Here is a 14,339-nt window from a genome sequence, read left to right on the forward strand (position 1 = left end):
TAGGATTTGACATTTAGAAATGTTTCAGAAATAACTAATTGCAGCAAGTCCCTTAACCCACAGGTAAGGCGAGTTGTCTGGCTTCACCTCCCAAGCGCCGGGGCGTGTTACAACACTGATTGATAGGAAAGACCTAGACAAGTCAGATCTTTGTTCCTTGCAAGGTGCTTCTAGAAAGCAATTAATTGTCCTTCTTGACAAATAAACAGATGAGCTCTTGCAGTTGTTTCCCTGTTTCCCCTCTCTCCCCCGCCCCCAGCTCCAGCCCTTGAACCACGCTGGAAGCTCTTCGCTGAACTGCTCCCAGCTCATCTGGAGCCGCAGGAGCCAGCGCCGGACATTCCATGCCAGAAATGATCACGCTTCAGGCAAACTGAGAGCAACCACAAAAATTACATCTTGTCTGAATCAAAGTTAAGTGCGTTACAGTTTTTCTTCTCCATGCCCCAGTGCAACAGCCGCAAGTGACAACCAACGCCAGCCTGTGCAGGGAAGGAAACAGGGCCGCGGGCAAGCACAGGAGGCCATGGGTCACCTCTCACCTTCCAGGACGTGATGAAGTTGTTGGCACTCCAGAATGCAATTTCACCTCCAAGCTTGTGCTGAAAATGCTACAGTTACATGAACTTGACTGACCCTTGAGCGAGACATGGGACTAGATGACCTCCACAGGTCTCTTCCAACCCGAATTATTCTACGACTTTGTAATTTTCTCTATAAAGACAGAAAGGAAGCATGCAAATAACTCTCCCTCCCACACCAGCCGCTAAGCTCTCCTATCAGAGGGATGCTCAGGCTGCCATCCCTGAGCCAGTACAGTCAATAGCAGGCCAGCAGCAAAATCCCGAGAACAGGTCAGCTTTGCCACTGGCGCAGGGATCAGGGCTTCTTCCTGGGCTTTCAGGCTCAGATCTCCTGATGCAGCTTGCCAGTGCCAGACTAAGACACAGCCTTAGCAGTCACACTAACCTCACCCTTGAGCTCTTCTGCAAATTCAATTTGAATTCATGAATCATTTCAATATGATCCAAACGCTTTCCAGCAAATGTTACCATTTATTGACTAAACCCCCACCACGCAGCTGCCAAACACAGCCGCGCGGCACAGGGATTCTTGCTCAGCAACCACGTTGGTGGACCTTGGGCTGGCACCAAGCCCCATGGCCTGGAGCCCACATCCAGGTTGTTACTAAACCCTCTCCCAAGCTACCTCCTGACGTGACAGTGGTACCCTCACTTTCAGTGGATGCTACCTACACACGCTGAAATGGGCACTGTGGCTTGCGATCAGCTGTGACTCAGGTGATTTGTCTATTATTTATAATTATTTACAACTTATAGAAAGGGAATTTAGTACATCAGCAGTGTTCGTTTCCTTAGCCAATCTGCAGTGCATTCAAAGAACCCGTATCCGCTTCCTTTGACAAGCTCTACTTTTGATAAACCCACGTTGAGCAATGCAATAGTATTGCAACACTTCTAATGACTTATTAGTGAATTCCAGGATCAGCCATTTTATGGCTTTGCCTTGAAATGAAGGTAGGCTGGAAAACCTAGAGCACCATTGCTTCACTTTCAAAGCATGCCTCTGCATTACCTTTCTCCCAGTGCAGCAGAGCTTCGTTTCAAGACCTCTCCCAGCCTCACCGATGCAGAATCCCTTAACCAGCTCTTCCACAACAATTATTCAGCCCTGATTTCCAGGCATCTAATTTTAGCAGTTACTGTTGAACATCCTCTTGAGTTATTGTTAGAATGAAATGAGGATCATCTGACAGGAACACATTGCAGCTCCTTGGTAAATACCGGGAAGGAATGCTTAAGGAGCTCGCGTGCCTTCCTGCATCATTATCGACAATCCTACCACCCGGGGACGCACCTTATCCCACCCTTTTGTTCCTGGCACGTTGCATTTCCAAAAGCAATAAAATCCTGCACCAGCCTCAACTGTACTAGGCGTATTTCGTTTTGCTGTTATCAGTTTCCATAATTACTTGCAAATTTGCCACAGGAATTTATTATTTGTTATTTTTAGGATCATTTCAGCGGAGAAGGCATCTGATTATATGGATATGTATTTGCATGACATCCTTCACTTGAGGATCTCCAAGCGCTTTGTAGAATATGAATGAATTTCTGCTTGTCTGCAGCGATACTCCTTTTATAGGCAGGACAACAGGAGCAGCGATTAAAAGACATGTCCAAACTCCCAGAGGAAATTTATGCCGAGCACAGGAACACCGGCTTCCAGTTGTGTGTGTTAACTATTAAACCTGTGCTAACACAGACAGCGTGAGGTTGCCTACACAGACATTAAAGAAAATGCTGATACTGTAATTTGAAATGTTTGTCTCTCCTTCCATACTAACAGGTTCAAACACAGATTAGCCTCGGAGAGGAAAAAAAGGCTCCTTATCAAATACCAAATGGCCCTTTTCTGCTAATAAGCAGCAATGGGAAAGAAAGGCAGGGAAAGGCACGGGGTTACGGAGAGCTTGGTGTATGAACAGACAGGGCTGGGATTTTGCCAACGTGACTTGCCAAGGCTTCGCCCTTTATCACTGTTAAGAAGATCCCATCTCTCAGCTCGTTCTTCAAACCAGCTTCCCTTCTTTGCGTTATACCTGCCAGGGAGATGCACCAGCGAAATTCATCCAGATGCACCAAAAAACAGACAACACACAGGAGCCAGCAGACTGGTGTTTCTCTCTTTTATTTAAAAACAGTGCTTCATTACCATTTGCAAAGGGTTAGGAAGGGTTTCCCCCCTTGCTTAGAGTTTATAAAAGCCAGCAACATGATCAATAATTTATACACATGGATAGTAATACAAAAAAAAGGAATAAAAGCTAAAGATCTAACTACTCCGACCTTCACAATTCCAGCTACTTGATAATAATAGGAATAACCCAATGAATACTGTATGGTCTGAAAGCTACTATACAATATGATACTTAACGAGGGAGGGCGGGAAGTTAGAGGCTGTCACAAAGCCCTGGGATGCAGATACTGCTTCTCCAGAGTCAGCAGGGAAATGGGACCCTGGGCAAGCGGCTCGGGCGTCCTAGGAAATGATCCAGGGGAAGGGAACGCGTCCCACTCAGGACACGTCCTGTTCCCCAGCGGTACCTGGCAATGGGAGGTGCTGGGGAGACCGCGTGAAGGGGCAAGTCCGTCGCTGCCATTGGAGGTGCTGCGGCATCTCAGCCTTGCACTGAAAATCTCCAAGTCTCAAGTAGATCAGCCTGTGAGGTCAGTAAAATACTCCACCAGCTCCGTATCACTCTACAGCCCTGGTTCTCATTTGCTATCAGCCCCAGGTTTTAGCTCCAGCTATTTACAAGCAGGATTTATCATATATTTAAAAAAAAAAAAAAAGGAAAAGAAAAGAAAAGAAAAAACCCAAAACCAAATCATATCCCCTGGGGTAAAAGAGGATTATTTCGTCACTTGATAATGCAGCCAAATCAAGCTGCCAAAACTACAACACGCACACACACACAAAATACTGTGAACAGAAAAAAAAATAGAAAAACATGACCAAAACTGAGACTACTGATGTGGGAGGCCCGATTTCTGTAAGGAATTCACTCCTCGGGGAAGCAACAAGCCCCTCCACCAGCAGAGAACTGGGAATCTGGCAAGAGATTTATTGACCCACTTCAGAACAAAAAAAAAAAAAAAAAAAAGAAAAAAAAAAGAAAAAAGAAAAACCATTCCTAAGATTAACCGGCATTTTTCTGACTGCCAGCCAAATGAATATTCGGGTGGACGGCTTTAGACACCAGCAATCTCCTGGCAAAATCAGGCAAGATTTTTGGCTGATGTGTTCTTGCTCTACCACGAGTCGAGAGGCAGCGTGGGAAGCTTGTCTCCTGCACAAGCCTGGACCAGCTGCAGCCTGCTACCCAGAGAGGACAACCACTAGCAGTGCTTTCAACCACCAGCAAGAAGTTGCCTTCCAGGGTTAGCAGTGGCAACGGAGACGGGACTTGGACTCCCCAAGTCCCATTTAGGCTGCCATCGATGCACGTGCTGCAGAGGGACGGGGGCTATCCTGCCAACTCCTGGCTAGAGCAAAGCGTACCGGGGAGAAACCCCAGAGCCTACTTGAAAAGGGCCCCATTTCATGCTCTGGCTATCAGACTCCTGCTTGCCTTGTTGACTGGAGTTTTCATTGTACTAGAGAAGTTTACCGGGGTTGGAGGGCGGAGAGGGCAATCAGTAAGGTGGGGGTGGAGGGAAGGGGCTTTTCAGACATTAACATCACCAAAAATAGTGTTTTATGCAACAAAGAATCAAGTCTCACTGGTGTATACTACAAAATGTTTGACATTTTCCAAGAGCATGACAAAATAAAAACACAAAGAAGTTTACATTGGATGTTCATCTTGTTCACTAGGTTGGGTTTCCCCCCCCCCTCCTATTTTAAAACAGTGCAAACAGGTAACACACTTTAAGAATCACCCCTCTGCACCAAGGACAGCATTCCCCCAACCCTGCCAGGCTGGAGGATCACAGGCAGCAGGCCGTCTGCCACGCTGCCCACGTGCTTTCCCTTTGGAGCTAGACTCAGCAAAAGCGCTCCCCAGAGCTGTTGTTTGGATTTCCCTTTATTGAATTCTTAAGTGCTCCCCAAACCTGTTCTCCACTTGCCTCCTTCTTCGGGGCCGGGGTGGGAAGATACAGATAGGGACGGGTTGGGGAAAAACGTGGGTAGGAACTGGGAGGCTCTGCTTTGTATTCCCCGCTGCCGAAGCTCTGGGTGCTGGAACTGAAACCCCAGCAGCATCTCTTTTCGGGCAAGGAAATGGTTTCATTAACCGTTTCACAACTAGCACTCGAGCCAGCTATTCAGAAAACCCTCCTCAGCCCTTGCTGTGCACTTCACATCCACAGATCTCAAAATGGGTGAGAACAGGGGATAAACTTTCACTTCACTTTAGGGATGGGGAAAGCGAAGTCTAGAGTAGCAACACGACTGCTCCACGATGACCCTTGAGGGTCACTGACAGAGCCCTGCCCAAAACACAGGTCTCTGACTCTGGAGCTAACGCTCTTTCTCGCTGGGCAAGTCTGCTCTCTCTCGGGCACTGAAACAGCCAAGCCACAGCTATTTTAAAACATGGCTTTGTCTATCTGAACTCATGACACAGGATCCACATAATTGCTTAACCTGGGAAAAGCTGGCTATAGCAGGCTCATACTGAGCTCCCCGTTGTCTCCAGGTCCCTGTCATGGCTTTTCTTAGAAAAGCTAACCCACCTACAACAGTGCAGCCTCCCTAGCACGGGGACAGTGACAACAGTTTGTTAACATGCTGGGCATCAATGTAACTTATTCCCAGTAGAGAATATGCTATACCAGTAGACGTCATCTTTGTACCAGCACAACTGTACCCACAAGGAAAGATAGACCAGCACATTAAATAAATCAACGCTTCAATCCAAAATTTTATCAGTATAATATCATGTGCTGGCCAGACGTATTGCAAGACAGTACAAACAGCAACACTTAAAGAAACATCTTTTCCTCTACATCAAGAGGAATCCCGGATGCCACCAGACTAGAAGGTGACAAACAGCAAGCTATTTGCCAGGCTGCCTGTGCGGTTTCCCTCAGAAAGCCAAGCCCTGCTTTGCGAGGGACCTGTGACTGCAGACCCATCTCGGGGACAAGCACTAGCTGCCATTGGTCAAATAAGCCAGAGCCCAGTTTAATTCATTAAGTGTAATTCATTTTGCATAGGGAGATATAGGCTTTGTCCTCACTTCGTCAGAAAATGGATATAGCCACGGCTTGGCTACTCTGAATGCATCTCAAGCCAGTTCATAACACATCTGAGTGAAACCAGAGCTGTTGTTTGCCAAGAGGGAAGAAAGGCTGAAGAGCTCTCCCACCACGGCACAACACTCACTCGAGAAACCTCGCTGCAAAATTCCAGCTGGCGTGCAAGTTTTTGGGAGGTCTGGTGCTCCGGAGACCTGGAACCAGGGAGCTACCTCCAGCCCCAAGCCGTGCAAGCATCCCAGCATCCCCTCTGCAGCTCACTGCTGAAAGCAGTAAGCCAGGCTATCAGCGAGCTGCCTCAGCGGGGATCTTGCAGCATTAACTACGGAGTCGAGGAGACACCGGCTGGTTAATGCACCGGAGGAGCCTGGCAGGGAGCGACCGGAGCAGGTCGGGCTCGGATACAGGAGGAATCAGGCTGGATGGCCTAGAGCAGGTATTACTCAGAGATCATACAGCAGGGGACCATGGCCCCGCAAAGGTTGGGCGCTTCTGCACTAAACCCCTCACACCACTAATATACTCGGGTGGGCTGAAGCTGCCATGCATAGACTCTGCTCGGAGGCAGAAATGGGGCTGGCCTCTCTACTCCCAGAGAGGCCAAGTGGCAGGGGGGGGATTGCAGGCGGCACTGCCAGGGCCAGGGAGGGCACTTGGGGAGGGAGAACTCAGCTTTTCAGGAGCTGCAGTCAGAACCAGCTGAACTGAAACGTAGGAAAGGGGCAGATGGGCAGCAGCTACCCCTGCCGGGCTCTGCAAGCTGCGCTCCTCTCGCTCGCAGCCTGCAGACCTGCTGCATGAGGAACTGCCTGCGGGAAAGGGAAGGGACGGCCTCACTCACAGCCCCTCTGCCCACAGGTGGGTAGAGCAAGTCCAGTAGAGGCTTTTGCTGCATCTCAGCTCCAGAAGTCCCCTGGCTGCCCTGTGGTGGAAAGGGCTCCCCTTGAATATGACTATTTCTACCATAAGCCCTCCCTCCCCTACCCCAATTCAGGCAGTAGAAGCTCCCAAACACCCCAAGTCCCCCTCATTTCCTAGATTTTGTGAAAGCCCCAACACCCTGTTCCCCCCTCCCCATTTTCAAGCTAACTAAAATATTTATATACAAACAACAAAAAAATTGTCATAACAGCAACAAACCAAACTTTGGCTTGGAAAAAAAAAAGTTAAAAACCAACAATAAAACCAGGAAAAAAAAATAAAAAGTGGCCAACAGGCTGGCAGTTTGGTGTCCCTTTTATCTAGCTATTCCTCCAGAGAATCAATAGCTTCAGGGTCTCTAGCTTAACTAATGGCTTCCCCATCCTTCTCATTTGAGGTGCTTCCTCTCTGCTGCACGCAGAGAGGCTACGTGTATCCCTGGGGAAGAGCAAAACAAAATGTGTGGTTGTGCGTGGCTGGGCCAGGACACCTCCCCAGGAGCTCTGCTTGTTGACATTGCTTAGTGTTAAATGCAGGAGGTTTTCCTATTCTGGTATCAGCGGTGGATGGAGAAGCAAGTGTACAACAGAAGTTGGAGAGGCCCCACCAACAAACCCACGCTCCAAGCAGCCCTTCTGGGGGCGGTGAGCTCACTCCAGTACCAATCAAGGGAGTTGAGGCAGCCTAATAAAACTGCGCTTCTGCATTTCTCTACCATGTGGTTAGAGACCCTGCCTCTGATCACTGGGGTTACTGGGAGCGCTCTAGGAGCCAGCAGCTGAGCGGGGAGGTCTGGAAAGCAGCAACTCCCCATCACAGCACAGCTCAGAGTCATTTAAAAATGCTGACTTTGAAACACAGCGAAATCACCGTATGTGAGAGCAGAAGGGAGATAGTCTTGGGAGTTGTGGAGCCCTCCCATAAATAGTCTCTCTGCTTCCAAATCTTCTAATATGTAGTGTCTATACGGACTCAGCAGACCAGGTGCACAACTTTCTATGCAAGGCTGGGCAAAACAGACCCAGGGGCTCCAATGCAACTATGTAAGGGCCTGAAATAGCTCATGGTGGGAAGTTCCTATGAATTCAGAGCTTGCACAAACTGCTTCTGCCTCCCCTTAAACTACAAAACTACTTCAGGATCTTGTTTAGATATAAAAGACCCTCTTCCCCCACACAAACCCACGTGCTTGCCCCTCGCCTCAAGCAGCTTATACATGACTTGTTTTTCCGCACTCATCTTATTTGAAACAGATTACTTGCAGAAGCACCTAAGCAGCTCAGGATGAACAGGAGGAGAGACCTTGCACGCTGGACCTCAGAGCGCCTGAGCACAGCACGGATGCACGGTTCTTCTGCTAGCTTTCTTCCTCTGCAAGGCTGCACGCGCTTCACCTCCGCAAATTTAAGCGCTTGCTGTCCGCAACAGGTACTCTGTGTGATGCTGCATTGCATCTGTCACTCCTCGAGGTAAGAAGGGGAGGAAAGGGACAGCGAGGGAGAAAGATCTTGAAAAGGAGGAAGGAAAACTAAGATAATTACAGCCACCAGCAATGGACAACAATCAGCTAGAATAAGTTGTGTGGGGAGGGAAGATCATCCTCATCAAAAACTCCTTTCAAAGTCTTGTCCCCCATACAGCAGATCACAGCCAAAGTCTTTGGGCAGGTTGAGGAAATCTTCTCTTGCCAAGTCTAAAATCCTGACACTGCTGAAACTGTCCCAAACCTGTGCGCGTCAGATGGTGACAAAAATGAGGAAAGTCTCTGCATTTCCCCCATTTCAAAATGTAAATGACTATTTCCCACCAGCATTTAGGTCCCAGCCATAGTCAAAGAGTGCTTCCTTCTGCAGACCAGAAACACGGCAGGTGGAGACTTCTCCCTCACGTCCTCCTGTCTTACAGGCACCAAGCACCAGACCCAGGGAAGTAACTCTGTCTGCGTGTTCCTGATTAATTGCATGATACCAGTTTCTAACAGCTTTCCATATCGCTAATCGCCTTTTCCGTGATTGGTAGGATAAGCTATGCACCAACATACAGACACGGAAATGCATTATTTTTACCACAGTTAAAAAAATCCCAAAAACGAAAACAAAAACAAAAAAAATGCACAATCTTTGGAACAAAAGAATTAAAGGCAGAAATTTAAAGGAAAAAAAAAATACATATTCAAAGAACATAGTGAGGTATAAAAAAGTATTTTCTCTTTTGTTTTTTTTGTTTTTCCTCCTCGTCTTGCTATAGAGTTCCTCTACTAGTAAATATTGCAATAGCCAGGCCTCATGAACTGGGGGGGCTGTCCCACTTGCAGGGGGCTCACGTCACTTCAGTAGGGGGCAAATCGGCTGTAGCCACCTCGGTATAAACTCGCCTGTAGAAATTAAATGAGAGAAGAAGAGGTCGTTAGGAGGAGAACCATGAAGAAATACTCAGGACAGCACCCAAACGCTCTCAGAAGGACTAACGAATATGTCCTGGCACTGACCCGCCACCATCAGCACCTCTAAGAAGCAAGAGAGGAGAACCTTGCCTGCAAAATCAAAGACATGGCTCAGGAGGACATGCTCATGGCCAGCCAGCCGGAGGTGAAGTTTGGCAAGTCTTAGTCGAAGGGAGTTCAGTACCAGGGAGGGGACTCATGAGTCCTAATCTCTGAGCCAGTTGTCTAGGCTGTCTTTATAGATAGCAGAGACCAGGACTTCCAGGATGCTCTTCACCTCACCTTAAGGTAAAGGTCTAAAATAGACACGATGACCTGGTATCCTAGAAGTACCTGCTTTTCCTTCATCGACCCTAAAGAGAATCCACGTGATGAGCTGAGGCTCAAACGGAGATGCTACACTGCAGATATCTATATTTAGGTGTCTTTTTCTCTGAACACATTTGTATTCCAGCCTTTGCAACAACACAGATACTGCGCTGGCTAGCAGATGGGCAAGCATGTGTTTTCAGTAAGCTGCTCCGCTCCCCTCCGATGCCAGTATACCTCATTCCTGCCCTTGCGTAACTACTGCTGGCAGGCAGGACACCGCATCCTTCCACTAGTGGAAGAGGGAACCAAGTGGAGCAGCTTTGCTGCAAGATGTCACAAGAACAACTTATTCCCTTGCTTCCTAGAACAGATTTCTCAACATGCAACATGAGCCTTTAAAGTTAATGAAAATGGCAAGAAAGGGTGCCTTGCATCTCTAACTATTGCTGATTTTTGCTCTATATATCACCTTGATACAGTTCTACTGATTCACCAACCATGTTCTGGCTCCTAGCATTTCTGGTCATTCTTCTACCATCTCCTTTGTACTACGTGATGTGCAAGACCAAGTCTTGCAATGGTCTCCTACAACCTGGCTCCTTTCCTAGTGCACACACGCAAACATATGAATGCAGAACAACCGGGAACCCAGCACTGTAGCTAAGGACCTCCTCCTTAAATAAAAAAGTTTTTCTGAGTGAATTTTCATTACTTAATACCCAGTGAACAGCTGTTCCCCATGCTGGAAATGAGAAACAGCACAAGAAAGAAAATCCCACTTACCACAGCGCCAACTCCGTAGCTAGCGGCAGGGGCAAGGGCATGGTAAGGATCTGCTGTGTACACCCTGCCATAACTGAAGAGAGGGAGAAAAGATATAAAAAGAGGAAAAAAAAAAAAAGAAAAGAAAAAAAACTAGTCACTTTGGAGGGGCAGAGAAACAGCTGTCTGACCACAGGCAATGGAAGAAGCAGCATGCCCTTCTACACACATGTATGTGTACATGCACACACATGCACACAGGCAGCCCCTCTTCGAAGAGATCCTATGGGCATGCTGCCATGCATTGTATGAGATGGGCGAGAGAACGGCCTGCAAGGAGGAATGTGGCAGAAGCCATGAGCTCGACCTGTAGAAAGAGCTCAGCACCTTTGAAATGACAGCTAGTGCATCCCTTACCTCGCGTGATGCGATTTGGGAGGAGAGTAACTGCTGGTGCTAGCGCTACTGGCATGGTAACAGCTGCTAAATGGAAAGCAGTAAGGGATTCTCCAGAATGAGAAGGGAGTATAAACTTTAATGGTCTCGCATGCGCTAGGATTAAAACACGGCCTCACTGCACAGGAGATGAAAAATCTTAAGGCAAGCACTCTGATGGTGATAATCCTTTGTATCTATACAGAGCTGCATGTTAAAGCATCCTAGAGTACTGTATGAGCTAAGCAATTTTTACTTTATGGATGGGGAGAGAAATGCACCCAGTGATTAAACAACCTGCCCAGAGTCACAGAGCAAGGAGCTGGCAAGGCAAGTCAGGTCTTTTGACACTGAGGCCATAACCACACTGCCTCCTTTTTGCAGAGAATCACAAGGATAGGCAAGAGGCCAGGATTTGTGCCAGCTCACATACACCGGAGAGCAATACTGCCCGGGAGCAGAGACACAAACCGTGCATTCAAATCTTTCATGTTGGGTTGTGCATGCATGTGTGTGTGTGTGAGTGCAAGTAAGACAAAGAAACAGGGAAAGTAGAAGTACTGTAATGGATCAATGCTCCTTGAATCCCTGAGCACAGCAAGCTAGCCCCCATGGACACCTCCCCCTTACATACCCATCGCTGTAAGCTGCTGCAGCGGCTGCAGCAGCTGTGGCTGCTGTTGCAGTAGCAGGCTGTGCATATCTGTAGGCTGCATATCCACCCTGCAGGAGAGAAGAGAACTGACTTTACAGATACCTGTCCACCCACGTAGAGCATAAAAAAATAAAATTAAAAAAAAGGTCACACACATCACAAGGAGAGGAAGCGTTTCAAACTGCATCAGCTCCCATGTCATGTCTATCGCAAGCATCGCCCATTAACTCATGTATATTCCTTTCCTCAGAAGGACCAAGGAGACTCTTCCATCATCCTGTTTAGCAGAAGGAATAAACTAAAGCAAGCTTGAGCATGGTTATATCCCTGCAGGAAATTAAATTTGGCATGGAGGAACTGAAAACCAGAAGAGAGCTGAAATCTTGCATGCAACGTAATTTTTATGTCCCCTTCCTCTTACACTGGGGAAATCACAGGTGGACAATTTCTGTGAAGCGTGTATTTTAGAAAGGGGACCATTCAGAGAAATTCCTGCTTTTTTCCCCCTCTATCTCTTTTTTAAGCCTGGGAAACTCAAAAGGCTAGAATTTCATTTGGTTCAGATGCATAAAAGTATCAATAGCCAGAGAAGCCAAAAAGCAATCAGGAGAAGATGGTCAGAGAAGACAGTCCCTGGTGGTCTCAGGGCTGGCAACAAGGAAACTGACATTGACACCAACCAGACCATTCTCCCCTCCCTCCATGTAAGAAGGAAACAGGTCGGGGGAAATTATGCCAGAACAGTCTGTATTGCTGCTGCATTTCTGCCCATGCTACACACCCGTAGTAAAGGTCTTTAAAATGCTTACACTGATAAGAGGTAGTTACTAAAAACGTACTTACAGCTGGGTTGGCAAAATGTGAATCCTGACCCAGAGGAAGACCTGCGAGTCTTCTCCTGGAACTCCCACGAGGAGCTCTTAGGGCAGAGGAAGACCTGGCTCAGCCAGGCAGCTCTGCACACCCTGCAGTAACGAAGGATGGAGGCCATGCACCTTTCAGACCAGTGGTAAAGGCTGCATGGCAGGCAGCAAAGAGGGCTCTGAAGCCCAGGTTAGATCTTCCTTTATTGTACACTTCTGAACACATTTTTATTAACTTGGGGGGGGGCAATGGTAAATGAACCATGGCTTTGATTTGCTAGAAACACGAGCCATAAATAACATCAGAAAATTCCAGATTGCTTCTGGCTTCTTTCTTTTTTTTTCCAATTGACATTTCAGAGTTTGAAGGACCAGAAGGCAGACTTATGCTCTTCACCTCCAGAATCAGCTCAACATACCTCTACCACTTCTTCCCTACAGATCTTTTGCGTATATGTAACTAAGAGTACAAGATCAGCTCTACTACAGGACTGTGTGTTTGCTCAGCAGTGCTCAGTTTTAGGCTAGGTAGCTTTTAAATTAGAAGTAATGATTTTAAATTAATTTTGGTTGCTTCTGTGGGGCCTGTGTTAGCCCCATGAAGGCTAACATGCTATCCAAAACACGCCTGGGGACCATTTCCTACTCCAGCGGAGAGGGACTTACAGCCTCTTCAGTCTTCTAGTTAACAGAAGAAAGAGCAACACAAATCTACACTTCTGAAACACCACCACATTGCCTGAAAGAGATGTCATGTTACAGTTTTGCTCTTTTAATCTCATCTAGCTGTTTCCCTGCATTTTGGATTGATGGTTTGGGGAGGTTTAGCTTGGTTTTGGCATACTATCATTGTATCACCATTACTCCCACCTCCAAAACATGACGGAGACGAGAGGAATGAGGTGCAGCCTTAATCCAAATCAACCCTTCATCGACCTCACCAAATGAAGACAAAACTTCACACCAATGTCACTGTGGTATTCCCTTAAGTTTACCAGCTTCCTGAACTGCTGATGGGGTCTGTCACTTGGGCACAGTGTACGAGGCATTTTTGTCCAGCACTACCCTCCGCAGGGCAGCCGGCTTCAGCGCGCACCCAGATTCCCACTCTGCCCCACACTTGCCAGCCACATTTCACATCAGAAGCCATTTCAAATGTGCCTGGCACATACTCTGAACATGACAGCAAGATGCAGTTTGAAACCAAAAAGGGTTATCATGTAATTCTCTTTTAACTCATGTCTCTTGTAAAGGAAAACGAAACCAAACCAAAACAAAACAAAAAAAAGAAGAAAAGAAAAGAAGGGTTGGAATCAGGTGTGGGAGGGGGAATGGCGTAACATTTATTAATCAAAATTAAAAACTAAGCATGCTGACATCTGGAGCTAGAACAACCAGCAAAGTCACCACGTTCAGACTCATATTGGCTAGTTCTATCCATCCCAGCATTCTCTTGGGACAGCAGTTCGCCCTAGGCTCTACCACAAGCTCAGTGAAGTACACAGCCTCAAGTACTAGAGCGTGCAGCCACAACAACCTGCTATTACGGAAACAGTCAGTCACCACTGGAGTTAACATTCCAACCTTAACGACTCCCGCAGCCTCCCGCCCTCGCCTCCCGAAATGGCTCCCACCCTAGCCCTGTCCCACACCACAATGTTAATAATTATAACAAGCAATAACCCATCTGTTATATCAGAGAAGGGAACAGAGACTCCACTGAGAGATTTAGAGCGGGATGTTAACATTTCTTCAGTCAACTGCACAACAAACAAAAAAAACAGGAGAAATAATTCATTGGAGAAATGAAGTTAAGAAATAGCTGACATGTGTATTGCTTTTTAACCATGCACTGATGCAAAATTGAAGCTACTGTTAATTTAAAAAAAAAAAAAAAAGTCACAGGATAGAGGTACACACGCATGGGCAGACCCGCTCAGTTCAAAGCGGTCCGCAAATTCTACTTGTGTGTACTTCAAATAAAACCAAAAATGGGGATTATAATGGCCATGGTACGTTCCTGTCATAGGAGCAATGAGTGTGGACAGCTGGGGGATTTCTGACACAGGGATGTATTTAGCCAGCAAGTCCAAATACACCAAAACAGGGTGAAGGAAAGAGGAGGAAAGTTGCGACTATTACTTGTTATTTCGTAAATG

The 14,339-nt window shown here is 47.0% G+C and overlaps 1 protein-coding gene across 2 annotated transcripts in view; it reads right to left on the reverse strand.

Moving 5' to 3' along the window:
* Positions 1-6,867: 6,867 nt before the first annotated feature.
* Positions 6,868-14,339, reverse strand: part of RBFOX2 (RNA binding fox-1 homolog 2) — a 172,707-nt gene continuing 165,235 nt past the window's right edge. The window contains exons 12-15 of one of the 2 annotated variants that reach the window (XM_050894258.1): positions 13,864-13,940; positions 11,297-11,385; positions 10,249-10,321; positions 6,868-9,084 (exon numbers count right to left, since the gene is read on the reverse strand). In XM_050894258.1, coding sequence (XP_050750215.1) covers positions 9,030-9,084; positions 10,249-10,321; positions 11,297-11,385; positions 13,864-13,940 — 294 coding nt within the window. In that variant the 3' untranslated portion in view covers positions 6,868-9,029. The remainder of the gene's footprint in view (positions 9,085-10,248; positions 10,322-11,296; positions 11,386-13,863; positions 13,941-14,339) is intronic. The other variant, XM_050894266.1, reaches the window with a different exon arrangement.

Source organism: Gymnogyps californianus, chromosome 1 (assembly GCF_018139145.2).
Source record: "Gymnogyps californianus isolate 813 chromosome 1, ASM1813914v2, whole genome shotgun sequence".
Taxonomy (NCBI): Eukaryota; Metazoa; Chordata; class Aves; order Accipitriformes; family Cathartidae; genus Gymnogyps; species Gymnogyps californianus.